General features: G+C 38.4%; 1 protein-coding gene across 6 annotated transcripts in view; it reads right to left on the bottom strand.

Moving 5' to 3' along the window:
* Positions 1-21,154, bottom strand: part of COL25A1 (collagen type XXV alpha 1 chain) — a 478,322-nt gene that overhangs the window by 79,273 nt on the left and 377,895 nt on the right. For all 6 annotated transcript variants that reach the window (XM_032633191.1, XM_032633192.1, XM_032633196.1 and 3 more), the window contains 3 exons: positions 5,171-5,224; positions 3,191-3,217; positions 471-515 (listed from right to left, as the gene is read on the bottom strand). In XM_032633191.1, coding sequence (XP_032489082.1) covers positions 471-515; positions 3,191-3,217; positions 5,171-5,224 — 126 coding nt within the window. The remainder of the gene's footprint in view (positions 1-470; positions 516-3,190; positions 3,218-5,170; positions 5,225-21,154) is intronic.

Raw genomic sequence — 21,154 nt, 5'->3', positions numbered from 1 at the left:
ACAAAATATCTGGATCTAGTAGATTTCAAGTTGAAGCAAATTTTCAAGACTGCATGAGAGGCTCTAATCAACTGACTTTAGCTGATTATCAAACTCTTACATCCCCTCCGAATCCTCTGCAATCTTCTATCCTAAAATCGGGACAAATGGAATCACTTTAGGAACTCTATTTTTATATCTCTGTGTATAAAGGGAGTGCTCCATTTACACATAAATAGTGGTGTGTTTCTTTTTGTCTTGAAAGTCATATTACTAGAAACCCAATTACGCATTTTCTAGAATTTTTGACATAGCGTTTTACTTTTAAAATATTTAAATTTGTAGCTAGGAGCTGGTGGAATAATCACCTTTTATGCATTAAATATTTAAAAGTTTTCTAATTGTGTAGAATTATCTCTGATCTCCCATTTTCATGTACATGAAATATTCTTGCTCATACACATACTCTTTCATATTTCGCAACACTGTACCTTTTCACCTGTATCACCTTTGGGGCCATTCTCTCCAGCATCTCCCTAGGAGGGGAAAAAAGCAATACATGTAAAATATATTGGTGACATTCAGCAAAGAGTACTTTTCATTATTTTAAGTTTCCTTTCATTGGCACTATGTATTAAAATCTGTTGTAAATGTTCTACAGAGCTAATGTACTTTACTTGACCAGCTGCCTGATATCAACTAGTCCAAATAAATTTTATTACAATGAACATGGCTAAATAGTTTTAAGCTACTCCACGATAATAACAGAAGGTAATTTCTCTGACTTCTAATAGCTTATTCTGGCACTAATAGCCTATTCTGGCCACCCTAACTCTTTCTCTTTTCTCTGCTCAAAGAGTCACTCTAACAAAGGCTTTCTCCTGACTCCCTCAGTATGCCGTGTGCCTTACCCTTTCTGTCTCCTTCCTTGTCCCACTCCTGCCACCTGGAGTCCTGCCTTCTCCTTTCCCTTCAATCTGTGAATTCTACGCATCTCAAATCTCCAGGCCCTCAAAGTGCATGACCCAGCCCTCAAAACTGCTGCACCCAGATAACATTGAGTTATCTGGGCCTAAGTGTTTTGCATTTGAGAAATAAATGTTTTATATCTTATTAGAAAATTTAAAAAAATTATAGTAAAATAAATTGGGGAGTTTATGCTTCCTTTGTTATTTTTGAGAGCTCCTATGCCTATTCCCTCACTGATATCTTTCTACCCACAAGCAGTGCTTTAGGAAAAAAGTCATTTGTCTATAATCCATGCTTTGCTTTCTTAAATTCTAAATTCTTTAAGTCTTATAGAATGCTCTAGTGGAAACATCATGGATTTTGGAGCCAGAGAGTTCGAGCCCAGGTCCAGGCCCTACTGGGCAAATGAAATTCTCTTTACATCAAATTTCTCATGTGCAACGTCAGGGCAAGAATGTTTTATGGGGTCATAAGAAATAAACAATTACTGCGTCTAAAGCAACTGGGACAGTATCTGACACATCATAAGCTGTTAATGATAATCATTAGCAATAACAATGCATTATTGTTCATACATTCCGTAAGCTGGAATACCCTTCTGTCCAGCTGCGTAAGAGGTCACTCTTGTATCATTTAAAATTTTCCGTAAAATAAGAGAGAAGCTACTGATAATGCTTTCCCTGGGAGAAGGAGGGGTGGCGAAGGAGGGAGAGTTTAACCTTTTCTCTTCACTTTCTTTTCTTGTTTCAGATAAGCATGAGGCTATCCCGCTCAGGCATTCTTTTATGGTGACGGGGACAGCACGGCAGCCTGGGAGCCCGAGCAGCTTTATCTGATGAGTCCCTGGAATGGTGCTGGCACTGCTCCTTTTCCCTCCTTAATTGCTACACAAAAGAGTCATCTGATGACTAATTCATTTCAGGTTAATTACCATGAACTGGTTGGAAGCCAAATAAATATACTGATCATAAGTTATGGGGGATCTTTGATAGACAGCTCATTAGCACACTTTTAAAAATTGCTTGGAAATCCCTTTATTAAATAACAAAACGAACAAAACAAACTTTCTTATTAGGAAAACTGGTTCAGAGTGGCCATGAAGTGAAGGGTTTGACTGAGTTGCCTCTCTGCTCTGCTCTCCTTCCATTTAAATAAATGTCTTCTTATTTTTGTTTTACAAGAATACAGTTGTAAAATACAGCTCAAAACTACAGTTACGTTCATGAAGCTTGCTGGATCTGTAGATGTACTTCTTTTGGGATTAGTGGTGATGACACTGATTTGTCAGAAAGATCGTATCACTTATGAAGGGCATTATGTGGTATCTTGGTAGTTGCCTGCAGAGACGGCATACTTCTCAAACACTGGTAAAGGACATAGCATGAGAACTCCCCCAAAGCAGTAAGGAAGGATGTTTGTCTAAGAGAAATTTAACATATGCACTCTGCTTCTCCTTTTGCTTCTCTTTTTGGGTTTTATGGGAATTCTTTTTGGGACAACTTTCAGTGTATTTGCTGCAGGTAAACATCTGTATCCCTTTAACCTACTGACCTCAGAAGTAGTAGAGAGAGAGAGGATGCTTAGAAAAGTACTGGAGTGGCATTAGCAAATAGGTAGAACAAAAATTTTGCAGGCCTAGGGACTTTTGAAAGTCATTTAAAAGCCTGACATAGAATGTTTAAATTTGCACCCTTCTCCTCCATTTCTTTAAATCTTTTTTACCCAAACTTCTGTACATATATAAGAATTACACTATTTTCTCCTTCCACTAATTAGCAGTTTGAAAAAACAGTGGTCATTATATCTATCTACATCTATATAACTAAGCATACCTTGTTTTATTGTGCTTTGCTTTATTGTACTTCAAATATACTACTGCATTCTTTACAGATTGAAGATTTGTGGCAACCATGTGTCAACCAAGTCTAAGGGTGCCATTTTTCTAACAGCATCATTTTTCAATTAAGGCAGGCACGTTGTGTTTTAGACATAATGCTATTGAACACTTAACTGACTACAGTATAGCGTAAACGTAACTTTTATATGCACTGGGAAACCGAAAAATTCGTGTGATTCATTTTATTGCAATGTTCACTTTATTGCAGTGATCTGGAACAGAGCCTGCAATATCTCCAAGGTATGCTTGTATACCTGTATCTGTCTATCCAACCACACACAAATACAGTTCAGTTTGGTACCTCTTTGGGGAAAAAAAAATAAAAATCAGCAGAATCATTCTCACCTTTTCTCCTCGTTCTCCAGGTTGTCCCTGGCCAAAAGAACAAAGATTGAGTGACATATTAAATTATAAAACACCTAATCAATCAACACTAAACAAAATCAGATATTGAACATACTATCAATAGATAAATTATACATGACATTTTCTATTTTGGCAATATATAGTTGCTCTATAAAAACAAAAGGTTAAGACGAGTTTCCTGGAGCACTGAGTATGGATATCAATAGCAAATGTAATTTTAATTCTTTGCTTTCGAGGACTAAAGAAAGATATTTAAGATGATCAGCCAAAACCCGGCTTTTAGGGCACTAAGGAGAAAAATGTTGTGGCAATTCAACGTCTCAAGAGGCTTTTGGGATTATGACGCTTTATTCTGCTCAAACTCAGACTCAGTAAGGTGAGTTTATTTACTTACATCCTTCAATGAAATCTTCCATTCAAAGCAGCCCCTGGTGCACGGATTATTTCAGGGGTCAGAGTACCAGTGTAATTCTCTAATCTGTCTTCCCCTGATGTGACTAAGGCCTGGACTTGGACCCCTTCACAATGTCATGAACTCTCTTCAATCTGTTGTTAACCACTACGTTCCAAGTTAGGTGTACTTTAGGAGGCATTAGTTTTTTTCAGAAAAGATACTATATTGGGGCAGACTCTAAGTGAGTTTAGGAGAGATGTCTTTACTCAAAATGATGACCATGACAGTACAAGGACTAAAATGCAAAATTGTGTTCTGAAAAGAATCTCATTTTCACTTTACCCAGGAAGGGACAGGGGACAGAGTCAGAGAATAAATCTAAAGCAAATCACACACATTATGATAATATTCCTCTTAAGAAAAGCTTGAGAAAGTGTTGCAATAAGATCAGACTACTTTAAAAATGATTTTTAAGGTGGTTATTGTGTTTTTTAAAATTATAATTCACTCAAGAAGTCTGTTTGAAGGCAACACTCTTTTCACTCCCTGAAACTCCGCCTGACCCTTTGGCTTTCTGAATTTCTGGTTACCTTTCACTGCTCAGCAGCCATCCTGATGGTCGCTAGGCAACAGAAGAATAGTACTGAGAACATATATTAAGCATTAACTCCTATCATTTGGCATTTTAGCATGGAGCAAGAGAGGGAAGAAGACAGGAAAATGGCTGTCGTCCCAGAAGGAATATTTTCTTTCCTCTCCTGCAGGACAAAAGACAGGTCTATAAATTTTAGGTCTGTCCTAGGCTCCTGTCAATAGCAATGTGATCTGTAAAATCAGCTGACAAGCATCTGTGGCTATGGATACACACCAGCACAGCTGATGGGATTAGACATTAGTTTTGTACTTCAAGGGATGGTCACTCATCAAAGGACTTGGGATTTGTCTGCCTATTTGGCTTAAACTAAACTGTCACCAATCTTTTTATATTTAAGATTAATTTGTTCTTCAAAAACAAAGGAAATTTGGAACCCCCCAAAAAAACTCTATTACATTTTTTCCCTACTTAGTAATTCAGACTACATCCATTTTTAAATTTCAAACATGCCACATTTTTATTATGCTCTTCATTTGATTAACTGGTTAGGTTGTGTAAGCCTTGGAGGTGGCCAAATCTTGAGGAAAAGTCACAGTGGCACTGTGAACATCTTTAGTACATCTTGTAAAAATTATGCAAATGTTGGCAGTATGGACGTGGCCTATGTTGTAATATGTTCATTAAGTGGTAAAATGACAAAGTCACATTTGAAACACAGGCTTTCTCATGTTATTTAAGTATCTCAGAAATAAAAATTTAGACATATCCTACACTGTTTCTCTGCATTTTTAATGCTAATCACAAACATCACTTGTTCTTTAGTCACAAACTTTTATACTATAGTGTATTATATTACTGACAAAAAATTCCATCCAAGTAAAACCAGTGGAATATAAAAAAAGTGTAACAGCTTACAATCTCATGAAAACTCATGCCTCAAATGATTCTGCTTGGTTTTCTTTGTACTAACCTTTGGCCCTGGTATTCCATTCTGTCCTACTGCTCCAGGCAACCCGGGTTCACCCTCAAAATATAAAATAGATACTACTAAATAAAACAGACAAAATCAACACATTACATAGCTCATTAGAGGATATAACCATCCAATAATGCTCAAGAAGTACATAGTATGTTAGACTAGTTACACAAGTTAGCTTGTTTGGTCCAAAATTCTATGTGCTAGGGACCGAGGATACAAGAGGGCTTATTTCCTTGTGTTGAGTTTTTTCTCCACTGAGAAAGTGAAAGCAAATTGCCAATGGAAATGAATATCTAGCATGACGCTAGGTACATATAGCTAGGTATATGCTAGGTACAATATTTGTTGAATGAGTAAAAGACATCTGAAAATTTAAGACTTTCTTGATGGAGAACTTTCAAATGATTCATCAGCTCAGGAAAATAGAGACTAAATCATTCTATTTATTAGACTTAAACAAATGAGCATCTCCAAACCTAAATCTTGAAGAATATACACACCTTTGAACATCTACTTAACTCATTTAGACACATTTGACACAAAAGTAAAAATGGCTTTGATTTCTCTTTCCAGTTTCACTGTAAATATAATTAAAATAAACATTAGGAGTTGTGGTTTTCATTGTCATATTGACTGATAGGCATTTGAGAAAAAGATGATGGCTATTAGCTAGAAGGATTTTCCATTTCAGAAAGATGATGATGTATATCAATCTTTCTAGACTCTGAACCAGCAATTGTTTTCCAAAGCGGAAGTCTCTTGCGCTCAAAAGCAAAGGAAAGATATTCTGCATGACGACTGTAGTTAACAATACTGTATGGTATATTTGAAAGCTGTTAAGAGAGTAGATCTTAAAAGTTCTTACCACAAGGAAAAAAAAAAAGTGTAACCATGTGAGATGATGGATGTTAACTAAACTTATTGTGGTAATCATTTCACAGTATATACATGTATCAAACCATTATGTTGTACACCTAAAACTAATTCAATGTCATGTGTCCAATGTATCTCGGTAAAATTGGGAGAAGAAAGAAAGTGTAGCTTTTAATACTTCCGTGTAGCTCAAACGCAGAGCAACTAGAATTTCATTTTCATTTAAAAACATTCCCAAAGCCATTTATTATGTGCTTCAACTTCTTGGCAAGTTTCTTTCCCCTGAGGGTTAAAAAGTTGCTGCTTAGCGGTTTCCCTGGTGGCGTAGTGGTTGAGGGTCCGCCCGCCGATGCAGGGGGTGCGGGTTCGTGCCCCGGTCCGGGAGGATCCCGTGTGCCGCGGAGCGGCTGGGTCCGTGGGCCGTGGCCGCTGGGCCTGCGCGTCCGGCGCCTGTGCTCCGTGGCGGGAGGGGCCACGGCAGTGAGAGGCCCGCGAACAGCAAAAAAAAAAAAAAAAAAAAAAAAGTTGCTACTTAGTTGATTTAAAAAAATTGACTTTATTTTTTAGAGCAGTTTTAGGCTAACGGCAAACCAAGTTGATTTTTTAAGAATGTTTTCTAGGTGGTCTGGAGGGCAGAAATTGTGCCATTTTAGTATTTGTGCTCTCACCTTCAAGAACACCTACATTAGTAAAACAGCAACATTTCTTAAGTTCCAGTAGCTTTGTATTCATTAACTCACTTAATTCTCACAAATGTCTATAAGGTAAGTACTATCTCTATCTATATTTAATAGATGGAGAAACTAAGGCACAGAGAGGTAATTTTTCCAGATGTACACAACTCTGCGTTAAGAGGTTGTGCTTTTAGTACAATGACGTGTTGCTGAATGAATGAATGCATCTCGAAACTGGGAGAGTTGATGAAGAATATTTCTATCCTTATTATCGTTTGGTTTATACTCCCCATTTATAAATGACCTTCCAGAATGTATACAGACCTGAATTAAATGTAACTTCTATAAAGATGATTTTTGTTCACCTACCAGATAAACTAAGCGATGTGAAGTTAATAGTGTCTTTCTAGAAGAGCGAAAAATGTTTTTCTCTTATACTGGATTATTGTAATTGTTAAAGTCTTAACTCATGGAAGAAATTCTGCTTCCTACATAATGTTACACTATAATCATTTGCTCTTTCCTCGATAAAATAGCAAAAATGTTGACTTACAATAACGATGGCTATTATAAGAAAATTTTGATAAGCCATTTGTACATAACCAAGGGTAAGAACTCCAATGGAAATTGAATACATCCTGAAAGAGGACTGTCATTTACTATGCAACCAGAAAAAGAGTTATCGAGTCTGTTTTCTTCAAAAAACTTACACCAGGAGGCACTAATATCGTAACTCATGGTTTAATGCAAACGAGATGCTGCCAGGGAACAATACAAACTTTGTTTAGACTTTCAAAGAATAACTATGGTAGCCAGAATTATTTTTTTAAAAAAATGGTTAAGCCCCTGGAACCAGACAAAATACATGCTGAGATTTTGAAGCAAGGAAGACAAATGTTGCTTAGGTGTCTGCACAACATCCTTCTTAAAATATGAACATCGAGGGACTAAAACTTGATCCTTTTTTTCCCTTTGATTTTATATTTTGTTAAAATAATCTTTTAATGTAAAAGGAAACAAAAAATTGCACCCATAATCCCATCACTCTATCATAACTGTTTTCATTTTGTCCTGTTTCCTTCTAGTCGTTTAAATTTATACTTTCATATTTCAAGCAATTGTAAGCTTCTTACATAGTTTGACGTTCCGATTTTTTATTATTTTATACCACACGTTTGTTTTTACACAGTATTTGTGATTGTCTTGTGAATCGTTTATCATCTATCAAAGTCAGGTGTGATCATTTGTTTAAGCTGTCCCAAATTGCTGAATACTTAGGTTGTTTCCAATTTTTGCTATTAAAGGTAAATTAAAATAAACATCTATGTAAATATTTCTAAGTTGCTTTCCAAAAGGGATCTGAGATTTATCTGCTTTTCTAGGCATCCACTCTGTTACTTTTTCACAACTTCATCAGCATTGGATATCACAATTTTAATTACTTTTGTGGCTATTTTATTTTTTTTATTTATTTATTTTTGGCTGCATTGGGTCTTCGTTGCTGCGTGCGGGCTTTCTCTAGTTGCAACTAGAGAAATGGCTTCTCATTGCAGTGGCTTTGCTTGTTGCGGAGCATGGGCTCTAGGCGCACAGGCTCAGTAGTTGTGGTACATGGGCTTAGTAGTTGTGGTACTTCCACAGGGAAGTCCCTGTGGCCATTTTAATAAGCACAAATGAGAATTTACTGGGGCCGTTTTACGTTTATCACTTGTAAGGTTACATAGGTATGTAGCGAGATTTTAAAGCTAAAAGGTGGGGCTTCCCTAGTGGCGCAGTGGTTGAGAGTCCGCCTGCCATACCCCGGTCCGCGAAGATCCCACATACCACGGAGCGGCTGGGCCCGTGAGCCATGGCCGCTGAGCCTGCGCGTCTGGAGCCTGTGCTCCGCAACGGGAGAGGCCACAACAGTGAGAGGCCCGTGTACCACCCCCCCCCCACAAAAAAAGCTAAAAAGTGAATAAGGCTGTTTCCTGAATGAATCAAGGGAAGATAAAAAGGAAACATGGCTCGTAACATTTTACCTTTGTAAAAAGTTACAACAAGAGAAATATATTCAAACTCAGATTAAGAGGTTATGGAACATACTGTTATTATTCAAATTTAGTTTCCCAGGTTGTGTTAAAGGAATGTTACAGATGAAATGCTGTACAACTTTGAGTACCAAGGCCAAGCAGTGGGATTCTGGAAGGCATTAATTCATTCAACTAACGTTTAGTGAAAATTTACTATATGTTTTATTCTGAGCAGAGTGTTGCATGAGATATAAAGATGAAATAGACATGACAGGTACCTGTGCCCAGAGAGCTTTTCTTTGAGTGAGAAAAGAGATATCTACATAAATACCTTAAGAGGACATCTAATTGAGATGGAACTTTTTTCTTTGAGCAAAGTTTTCTTGCACTTCATAAAGAGGCATAATAAATAGAAATCAAAGGGAAGTCTTAATGAAGAATCAAGCGTATGTCATATTAATATTTTCTGGTATATGAGGACAAAATATCATGAGGCCTCTTCAAACAAAGTTACAATGATATTACTTTACTACGTAATATAGTAAAAAAGTACATATACAGAGAAATATATCAGAGAAGTATAGACCAAAAAAATGGGAATTGGGTTTTGTGCATGTGGGAACTAGTCCCATGTTTACCGGATAATCTATTCATCTAGTTCTGAATGCATCTCATATTCACAACTACTAAGGACATTCCAAAGACAGCAGTGAAGCAAACTAGCAGCTAACATCTTAACTACAGGTAGATTGATAGAGTTTTCTCTCTTACGCTTTAAATTCTAGGGCTATTCCTAGTGTATTTAAGCTAAAAATAAGTTGAACTGACTTTTTTTTTTTTTTTAAAGAAGATGTTGGGAGTAGGAGTTTATTAATTTATTTTATTTATTTTTGCTGTGTTGGGTCTTAGTTTCTGTGCGAGGGCTTTCTCTAGTTGTGGCAAGCAGGGGCCACTCCTCATTGCGGTGCGCGGGCCTCTCACTATCACGGCCTCTCCTGTTGCAGAGCACAGGCTCCAGACACGCAGGCTCAGTAGTTGTGGCTCACAGGCCTAGTTGCTCCGCGGCATGTGGGATCCTCCCAGACCAGGGCTCGAACCACGTGTCCCCTGCATTAGCAGGCAGACTCTCAACCACTGCGCCACCAGGGAAGCCCCTGAACTGACTTTTAAGAAGGATAACGCTGCTTACTTTCTTTCTTTCTTTCTTTCTTTTTTTTTTAAACCAAACACTCTTTAGAACTCTAATGTAAAACATCACCCAAGGCTTTTACAGTTATTTTAGTTACTGCTATTCAGGGGCATCTTGAAAGAATACTTAACAATAGAAAGGAATGTCATTTTCCTACAAAATTGAGTGCTAAAGAGAAACAGGCCATTTAGCAGTAATACTGCTCCCTGTCACTTCAATCACAAAGGGTTACAGCTTTAAATTTTTAGCATAGTATAATTTTACATTCACCTTGTCAATATAGCTTTGTTTCCTTTAAGTACTCCATTTTCAGGGAGAACTCATCTAAACAGAACTACATTTGTTCCCCCTTATCCTCTGTTTTGCTTTCCTTGGTTTCAGTTACCCATGGTCAACCAAGGTCTGAAAATATCAAATGGAAAATTACAGAAACAAACAATTCATAAGTTCTAAACTGTGTGCTGTTTCAAGTAGCTTGATGACATCTGGTGCATTCTGCTGCATCCCATCCAGGACGTGAATCGTCCCTTTGTCCAGCGCATCCTGCCCGTTAGTCCTTTAGTAGCCACTAAGTTATCTGATCGACCGTTGTGGTATCACAGTGCTTGTGTTTATATAATTCTTATTTTATTTAATAATGGCCCCAAATATGGGCCAATTCAGACGTTCTCTTACTGCCCCTAATTTCTAAATTGAACTTCATCATAAGTATGTACATATAGGAAAAAGCATAGTATATATAGGGCTTAGTACCCTCCTCGGTTTCAGGCATCCACTGGGGGTCTTAGAACGTATTCCCTGCGGATGGGGCTGGGGACTACTGTACAAGGAACATGAAACAGCAGCAGATGAAATGAATGATATTGAACATAACATGGTATCAGTCTTAAGGTTGTTCTCCTACCACTGGAGTTGGTGGCGTTGGTGCCTGTGTGTAATAAAATAAAGACTAAAAACAGGCAGCATTGGTCACTGATACCTCTCTAAAGCATTGGGTGGACTGGGCCTTTCTTCCTGACTGTGACAGCGCATAGAAGGATCTCAGTGGCCTAAGTGGTGAGCAGAACCGGCCGCCAGCCATTTCTCTCCTGCAGGTAGTCATGGTGGGGAGTCGGGTGACGCTGTATGAGGCTTCAGAGCCTCAGAGGCTCTGGTAGCTATTGGGTAGATAACCCTTGGTAGAGGAAGATTCTCTGAAGGCAGTGAGGTGCCCACAGGGACTTCCAGTTAGAACTATCTGGGGAAGAGTCAGGAAAATGGAGTTTCTGCTCTCCATTCATATTTATTTTCCCCCTCTCTAGTTCATTTAGTTTAGTCTTCCACCCTAGTCCCCTAATGCCAGGGAGGATGAATAGAAACTTGGGCGAAGGTAGGAGGTAGAAAATGACCAACATATTTTACCTTGAAATGTCTAGAAATGTAGCATTTTACCACACAAAACTATAAAATGAGAATCCTTGCCCCAAACCTCAAGTGTTATTAATGCTCTAAATAAATCCTTTGTCTTTTTGTACTCCAGTCCACTTCCATGAACTCCCAGGGGTACACACCCCTAGTTTAAGAAATTTGACTTAAGGGAGATCCAGTTTACTCTAATAATATTACAGCTTAGCTCCACCTTTTTACATGAGTTTGTGTGGGTTGACCCACTGAACTAATGCATCAGTTTTTTTCTATATATGTTGTCTATATATCTATATATATATATATATAGATATATATAATGTAAAATCAAAAGCACAACCCACTTGTATATTGGAGATTGTCAACCACTGCATTCAATAAGAAGCAAATCTCTGATGATGTTATAGTTCAATACATTGAGAACTGTACAACCTGGCATTAAATAGCACAAAGTAGAAGGACAAGTTGGAAACAAACACCAAAAATTAAGCCACACAGCCATAATGGAATCAGAGTAGTCCGTATTAGATTTTTACACTAGCTAAACCATAAATTGGTAATTTATTCGTTGTTGTTGTTTACAGATGTCTAGCACCAATGTATTTAGAATTTCAATGGAAAAATGTTCTCAATCCCACATTATTTGATCCCGTTTGCTCCCTAGGCAATTGTCCCACTTCTCTCTGACCACCCCCCGCCCTGTTTCCATGCCATAAAGACTGTGGTATGGGATGAACCCTGAAAATGAGCAGAGTTTAAACTTGTGTTGTCCAATATGGTACCACTAGCACTGGAAATAAGGCTAGTTTTTGAGATGTGATGTAAGCATAAAATACGATTTTGAAGACTCAGTTGTAAAAAAACAATGTAAAATGTCTCATTAATAATGTGAATACTATTAACCTTAAAATATTAATTTATATGATGTTGAAATGGTAGTTTTAGATATATTCAGTTAAATAAAACATATTATTAAAATTAATATTACCTGCTCTTTAAACACCTAAAAAATGTGGTTACTAGAAAATTCACATTTACATATGTGGCTTGTATTTGGAGTTGCTTTATGTTTCTATCAAACAGCATTAGTTTAAACCATAAAATTATATAATTATTAGAAGACACGATGAACCAGAAACCTTTAAAAGCAGGGAAGGAGCACATCAGTATTCAGTCAAGTCAACGTACGGCGAGACTTCATAATGGAGACGCCATTGTGGAGTTAAAATCCACCACTGGACTCTGCCAAGGAAGGTAGTGTGTGTGGGGTTGAGAGCGGAGGACTGATCTGGGGCAGAGGCTGCTGAGGGGCCAGGGGAGCCACAGTTGGTGCGGGGGCAGAGGCTGACCCTAGGGACCTCCTAACCCACCTCCGTGCCACCCACTGGCCTCCACCATTCTCCTAACAGCAAGTCAACTTATAATTCCTCAACTTATAATTCCTTCACTCAGTTCTCTCCAAGGCTGTCCCATCGCACTCGGAATAAGGGCCCCTGCAAGGTCTGGCCCTTGCTTCTCTGACCTCACCTTCTGCCACTCCAGCCACATTGAACTCTTTGTTTCAAGATGCTAGGCAGGAGTTGGCCCACAGTCTTTGCATTTGGGCTTCTCTCCCGCGGACCACCTTCCCTCTGATATCCAGGGATTTACTCTCTCATCTTCTCAGCCTTGGAGCAACTGTCCCCTTATTACAGGGGTTGCCTGGAATACCCACCACCACACACCACCACTCCCTATGCCCACCCATTATCTTACTTTGCTTTCTCCGCTGCACTAATTTCCACCTAAGGGAGAATTTTTTGGTTCCTCTTCCGTCACCCCCATCAGGATTGCCAGATTTGGCAAACAAAAATACAAGACACCCAGCTAAAATTTAATTTCGGATAAACAACCAATAATTTTTAATTAAGTGTATCCCAAACATTGAATGGACATATCACATGAAAAATGATGGGTTGTTTATCTGAAATTCAAATTTGATTGAGGCTTCTGTATTTTACTTGGCGACCGGATTTCCCACCCGCTCTCCACTATAACTTAACACATAATAATTGTTCAGTACATCCATGTTGGAGGAATGGATGAACACAGGAGATGCGAATACATTAAGCCTATATGAAAATGTGAAGCCCTTACAGGCCTAGTAAGAGGGGAAGACAGCAAGACTTTTCTGCTGGGAAACTGGAAAAGACCTATAAATCTGGTGGCAAGAGATGGCTTTGTCTGGACTATGGCGAAAGACAGCGGTGAGAAAAGAGACAGGGACCCAGGAAAAAGATGGGAGAGATGTTAACCCAGCAGTGACATGTCCATGTCCCGCAGGTCAGTCTGAAACAGAATTGAAAAGTAGAGGACTAGCCTGGGGTCAGTGAAGAGCGGGAGTTAGTGGAGGGGAGGAGTCCCGTAAAGGGCAGGATACCAGGAATAAGCAGAACTTTCATTGTTGCCAAGGAAAAGCCCTGAGCCCCTTCAGGACTCTGTCAGGGCAAGAGTGGTCGCCTAGAGGACTGAAGGCTCCAACAGTTGTGCCTGTGGGTACAGAGACCAGGCCATTAGAAATATTTCTATCTATTCGGTTATCTCCCCTCTTGCATCTGCTCCTTCCCTCGCCCCATGTGTCTCAGTGAAGGGCAACTAGTAGCTGGGGCAATACTGGCTGTATAAATTATCACGTCATCTCAACTTTCCCAGAAAACTTACATGTGTCATCATTTACCTCATGAACTCATTCTAACAAAATTCTAACAAAATGCTTCTCCCTAAGCAGAAGCACTCACAAAATAGGGCAATATATATATATATATTTTCTCTTTTTTTGGCTGCACCGCGTGGTACGCGGGATCTTAGTTCCCCGACCAGGGACTGACCCCATGCCCCATGCAGTGGAAGTGCAGAGTCTTAATCACTGGACTGCCAGGGAAGTCCCAAGGGCAATATTTTAGTTGAAAGGAACCAAGCCAGCCATTCTTAATAGATGAAGAAACACATTCAGAAAGGAGAAGTACCTTTTCCAGAAGCAAAGAGCCGCAAAGAGGCAGATGTGAGATTAGAAACCAGGTCTTCCGATTCCCCATCTTGTGTTTCCTCTATCTGAGTAACTTGTGTCTAAAGAACTCATTCATATTTATTATGTTTCTTTTGTCTTTAATTTTTGCAAAAAATGAGAAAGCTGCTTCAGGAAGCCTCCAGTCTAATCCCACGTTTTCTACTTCTGGTCCTGGGACACAGAGCTAATTGCTTGAGCTTCTGTGGGGCTCAGCTTTTATTCTATGCAGTGTGTGGAGGGAGATTAAATGCTTACCGTCTCCCAGATGTAAAGGATTAAACTTTATTTTATTATTATTATTAGTTGTTGTTGGACTAAACATGTCAGTGGTGGCATAAAGAAAGATTCCTCAGACATCTGATTAAACTTGCCTCAAGTCCCGATTTCACCAGCTATGGAAGTCTAGGATTTGCTTTCCCACTACTCTGCTTGAGTTCTTACATCTGTATGTGTCATCTCTGTTTTGCCCCAGACCAATTCAGATGGGTCAGTTGGTTCTTCACCAGTTGCCTCAAGAAATTCACTCTCCTCAGGTCTTTTTTTTTTTTTTTTTGACATGACTCATTTTATTTTATTTATTTATTTATTAAAATTTTTTTAACATCTTTATTGGAGTATAATTGCTTTACAATGGTGTGTTAGTTTCTGCTGTATAAAAAAGTGAATCAGTTATACATATACGTATGTCCCCATATCTCCTCCCTCTTGTGTCTCCCTCCCTCCCACCCTCCCTATCCCACCCCTCTAGGTGGTCACAAAGCACCGAGCTGATCTCCCTGTGCTATGCGGCTGCTTCCCACTAGCTATCTACCTTACGTTTGGTAGTGTATATATATGTCCATGCCACTCTCTCAGTTCGTCCCAGCTTACCCTTCCCCCTCCCTGTGTCCTCAAGTCCATTCTCTAGTAGGTCTGCATCTCCTCAGGTCTTTTGGGAGCTCAGGATTGAATACCTGGGGTTCCTGAAAGGTGTCCCATCACAGAGCACTCAGACTTTCCTCATCTCTCTGCCTTCTCCTCTCTCCCCCTTCCACCTCACGTTCCTCCTTCCTTCCTTCCTTCCTCAACCATCCTGGGAATTCAGCTTCACTGTCTCTTATGTGGAGCAATTCAGTAGTTTTTAGCTCCTACTTGCGTACTCAATGCCTAATGCTTCTTCTGTTTCTTTCCCGGAGGCAGAGGCTTTGTTACTTGGTGAAAGAGAAACAGAAAATTCTTTGAGCTTTCTGTTGAGTTGAACGGGCATCCCTGTAGGGGAGTTTTGTCTCGTTTATCCAGTCAGCAAAGTCCCTCCCTAAAATTAAAATCTCTTTGTCCACCTTGGTAATATGAATAACAGTAGAAAAGTAGACCCTTCTATCAGCCAGAAACTTAATGAAAATATTCTATTTCAGATAATTTACTGAAATGGGTCCTAAACTGATTAAAGTAATACCTAAACTAAACCTAATAACCAAACCTTCATTATGCTTTTAAAAAAAGTACAAATGTCTAAAATAAGAAAACATGAGAGTTGTATCAATAGTGCTATAGTATGGACTATTTCAGAAATAAGTTTGTGGTTAACACTTTTATTCACGTTTTTTGTACGGCTAACGTAGACAGAAATGTACTAGATATAATTTGAACACAGAAATTCAAATGCAAAGAGATAGCTAAGAATTTAGGGGTCACAGAAAATAGCTAAGTTGAATTTATCTGGATGAAATTTACAGGGGAGAAGAATGATCTGCCTTGAGCACACCCCTAAAATGTGAAGGTCTAGGGAGAAGTACACAAGGATGATCCCCCATCTCAACCCTCCCTGCTAATGTCTTCCCTTCTCTTCCCAACCCCAGTTCTCTTATTCATCAAGAAGGGACTTTGGGGCTGCGTGTGGACACCACGGCCTGCAAGCTCTGCCCAAAGCTCCCCACCAATAGCTGCTCTAGGCCCCTCACAGGTGTACAGGCACACACGCCAGCTGTGTGGTTCACCCTTGGGAAAATGGACCTGGGGAAGAGGCCACTACGGGCAATGGAAGCAGACCCAGCACAACAGAAGCAGGAATTCTTGAGTTCTGGGTACCTGGGCTGTGATCTAGAAGCAGGGATCTGGGCTTTGAGTGGGCATGTCTCCTTGGCCCTGTGGACTTTTCACCCCGTGGGGACGGACCCAACATAAGAGGGACAAAGGAGGGTGAAGAGAAACACTGCCTGGGCCTAAGGGAAACACTGTGCAGTATTCCCTTTTAAATAACTTATAAAAGGTGCAAAAGTCACCAAAAACCAGCTTGGGAACATGATGTCACAGTGTGGGGTGGGGGTCTCTTTTATGTGTATCAGAGATATTGTTCTCTGCGTGTACTCTTATGGAAAGAAAAGATTAAGAATAAAGACATGTTTTAGGAAGACAAAATATCAAAATGGATGAAGGGGGTATGTGGCCTGGAAGAGGATGCTAGGACTGGGATAAGTCAGATACAACACACTTTGTTCAGCTCTCGTGTCTTACACGAATCCCTTGTAAATTAGATAATTAGTGTTTATTGCAACTTTGTGCATGACTAGGGCTGCTAGAAAAGGAACTGCAGTGGCAATAGCTAATCAGCATCTGATATTCCCCTAGTGCAGGAATGAGGAAGAGGCGGGGACTTCTGTGTATCCAATGACAAAGAAACTCAAAAGTGGTATTGGATGTTTGGGGAAAGACTCTCATTCACTCTCTGGATGTAGATAGGAAAGAATGAAGCCCCAGGCATGATTGGCAGCCACCTTCCAACCAAGAGGAGAGTAGGAATTAGAGTGAAGGCAGCAACGTGAAAGACAGAGTGACAAGATGGAAGAAATGGGTTTTTAGTGATGAGGTTTAGGTGCCAGGACAAAGCAACGCTGAAGCCTGCATGAGTGCTGGACCTTCAAGTTACATGACCAATAAATACCTTATTTTAAAAACTAGTTCTGTTAAGTATTCTATGACTTGCAACATAACGTGCCCTTGATAATACACCCTTTCTTAAAGTTTAAAAACCCAGGTAATTTCTTCTTTCCTAAAGTATAGTTCCTAATAATAAATCTATGTATAGTTTGAATGATAAATTATTCTTTTCACTTGGAAGAGATGTGCCTAATTATTCATAGAAATGGTAAGTGGTTATGTCTTAACGGGAAAAACTCCAAAGATCAGTGAAAAGTAGTAGAAAGAGATAATAGTTCTTACTAACATTCACTTATACACCCAGGAGGTTTCTGAGTCATGGAGTTCTTAATGCCCCCAATTCAAAGTGGAAAATAGTCTGCTCTTTTTTAATAATGTTTTAAAATAAACAGTTAACATTCTATACTTCCTTTATTTTGTCCAATTAAACTTTGAGGTGAAAAAACAAATAAACAAACAAACAAAAACAAACTTTGAGGTGAACACGACAATCTTCATTTGACAGATGAAGAAACTAAAGCTCAGAGAAGGAAAGTAACTTGTCCAAGATCACACATAATACTGAACAGCAAAGATGGAATTTTCTGAATTAAAAATCCACACTCTTAACAGTTGGAGCCAACAAACTGGCTTTGAAGTTGAACTCTACCGCAAATACCTGTGACCCTGGGAAAGATATCCTTTCTGCGCCTTGGTTTCCTCATTAATGAAATGGAGATAATAATAGTATCCACTTCATAGAATTGCTGTGAGGAATAAGTGAGGTAAACTTAGGACAGTGCCCGGCAGTTAGTAAATGCTAAATACATGTTAGTGTTACATACTGCACTCTTCTATTCTCTGCATTGGGCAGAGAAGACAGAGAAGAAGATCCTGAAAGAAATTCAATTTCTCCTAAATTAACCCCACTGATGCTGTTTCGTAATTGGGTAATGGTTCCTATGCCCTTGGCAATGTGGCCTAGTATCAAAGAGATGGAATTGGGTAAATGTTAAGCTGTTATGATTGTCACAATAAGTTATTTCATTGCAGCCTTATTTTTAATGCAAATTTCAAAATCAAGAATGTCATTCAGAGACCAGATCTAATGATACAAGAACAGGCTCTGTGATTTATATTGACTTACTATTTTAGCGGTAAGAAACTTGGAAAAAAAAGTAGTCCAAGATGAATACAAAAACCCTAAAGTGGTTAATAATATGGTGTTTTAGGAACAAAATTCTAAGACCAAGGTTGTCTAACTTGAACTGTAAGTACTGCAACGTAGTGATATTTTCTCTTCCCTTTACCAACTGCTGTTCACTGAGTTGCACCTAAAGTCGCCTATTCAGGGAAGCACTACTTGACCCTTTTGCACCAGGCCAGGCTGTCCTGTGCTCCTCCGCTGTAGTACTTAACAGCATTGTCATTTAACAGATCTTTAGTATAACTTCATATAATGTCCTTATTCACCACAGGCTGAAATTCCATGAGGCAGAGACAACATTAATGTCCGTGCTCAGAAGGTGCCTTGTACTTAGTAGTAAAGGCTGAAAAAGATTTGTTGAATGGAAGATTGAAGGAACTGGTGAATAAATCAATGAAAACGTTTAAGGTAAGTTTTTTTTTAAAAAATCACCAGATTATATATGCAGTTTAATCAGATCTGGTAAATAATATTTTGGTGATCTCATCTATAAAATATAGTGTCTTTTCAACTAAAATGGAAAATAAGTGGACTTGATGATGTCATAATTCATTCAAACACATTTCCCTTGTTGCTTTGTTTTGCAACAGTCTGTGATCAGCTTTCCTTCCTCTCACACCCCTTCCCCCACCAACACCATTTCCTCAACTACTTAGTCTTCCCTCTCCCAATATTACCCTTTAGACTAAATGAAGTCAGGGGGAAAGTGTTTTTTTTTAAAAAAAATTACTATAGTTGCTTTACTTCAAGCCAGCATTACAGTACTTCTTTCAACCAACTTTTTATCTCCTTGTAAAAGAACTTAAAATTAATTATATAAAGAACAGAAATAGCTTTTGTTTCACTCAACAAGTAAAATTGAGTGAAAAGTCCCTTTAAGAGTAAGCTCGTATATAAAAATGCCCGAGAATATATGTATAGAACTCAGGGATGATGTGATTTTACTATATGAAAGATCCTGTATATGAATTGCCAACAGGCACTATGAAAAGATGCTCAACATCACCAATCATCAGGGAAATGCAAATCAAAACCACAATGAGATATCGCATCACACCTGTCAGAATGGCCATCAACAAAAAAGACACGAGATAACAAAAGCTCATGAGGATGTGGAGAAAAGAGAACACTTGTGCACTGTTGGTGGGACTGTAAATTGGTGCATCCACTATGGAAAACAGTATGGAGGATCCTCAAAGAATTAAAAATAGAACTACCACATGATTCAGCAATTTCACTTCAGGGAATATATACAAAGGAAATGAAAACACTAAATTGAAAAGATACCTGCACCCCATGTTCACAGCAACAGTACTTACAATAGCCAAAACATGGAAACAACCCTAGTGTCCATCCACAGATGAATGGATAAAGAAGTTATGGTGTATATACATATACAATGGAATATTGTTCAGCCATAATAAACGAGGAAATACTGCCATTTGTGACAACACGGATGGACCTTTAGGGCATTATGTTAAGTGAAATAAGTCAGACAGAGAAAGACAAAAATACTTTATGATCTCACCTTTATGTGGAATCTAAACAAACAAACAAACACAAACAACAAAAAAACAAACTCACAGAAAAAGAGATCAGATTTGTAGTTCCCAGAGGTTGGGGCTTGGAGGTTTTGGGTAGAGTAGGAATTGACAGAAGGTGACCACTTCAGGGAGGTGACCTTCCCCAAAGGTACAAACTTTGGATTATAAGATGCTAAAGATGTAATGTACAACATGATAACTATAGTTACCATTGTTGTATGATGTATATGAAAGTTAAGAGAGTAATCCTAAGAGTTCTCACTATAAGGAGAAACTTTTTTCTTTTTTTTTTTCTTCCATTTCTTTTTATTGTTATCTATATGAGATGGTGAATGTCAACTAAACTTATTGTGGTAGTCATATCACTATATGTGTAAGTCAAACCTTTATGCTATATACCTAAAAATCATACAGTGATATATGCCAATTATATTTCAATAAAATTGGAAAAAAGAGAAATATCCTGTAATAGGAAAGTGATGATGTTTCTTCAAGAAGATAGAAAGCATTCTATTATCATAGTTACCAGAGAAAACACAGTCATGTATTCTTAGAATTCTAATGCACATAGTCACTAACTTCAAAAGGCAGAAAAATTAATAAAAATAATTTAACTCTCAACTTTAATCTGCAAAGTATTAAATTGCTGTAAGACAATTTCCCTAAACTATCAATTAATCTGGAATCAAACATCAATCACTTCATTTACTAGCTATATCTTTTCTTAAAGTCTAAAATTGGAAAGTTATAAATATATTGGGTAATAGATCACTGGGTAAATTTATGCTACCTAGTCAGGATATAATCAGAACTACAACATACTTAAATCCTTCAGGAATTTAATTCAGACATTTTAATGATAAAGTCAAAGGTAGCAAAAGAAAAGAGTTCATTTAGTGGTTACAGAAAGTGAATAAGGGATAAAAAATATTGAGTTCGTTGTGTATAGCTCACTGTATAGACTTGAATCAACAGCTTGACCTTTGGAAGTCTGAGAGCTTCCATTTATCTGTTCTCTAAATATACTTACAATAAAAATGCCATTAGAAGTATGCTGTGAGGATTAATGTCAGTGGAGAACTGTGAGACTCATGGATAAGAGATGAAAAGGAACTCTTAATACCACAGCTA

The sequence above is a fragment of the Phocoena sinus genome, chromosome 5 (genome assembly GCF_008692025.1).
Source record: "Phocoena sinus isolate mPhoSin1 chromosome 5, mPhoSin1.pri, whole genome shotgun sequence".
NCBI lineage: Eukaryota > Metazoa > Chordata > Mammalia > Artiodactyla > Phocoenidae > Phocoena > Phocoena sinus.
The sequence above is the reverse complement of the archived record's forward strand: the minus strand, read 5'-3'. Positions and strand labels throughout refer to the sequence as shown.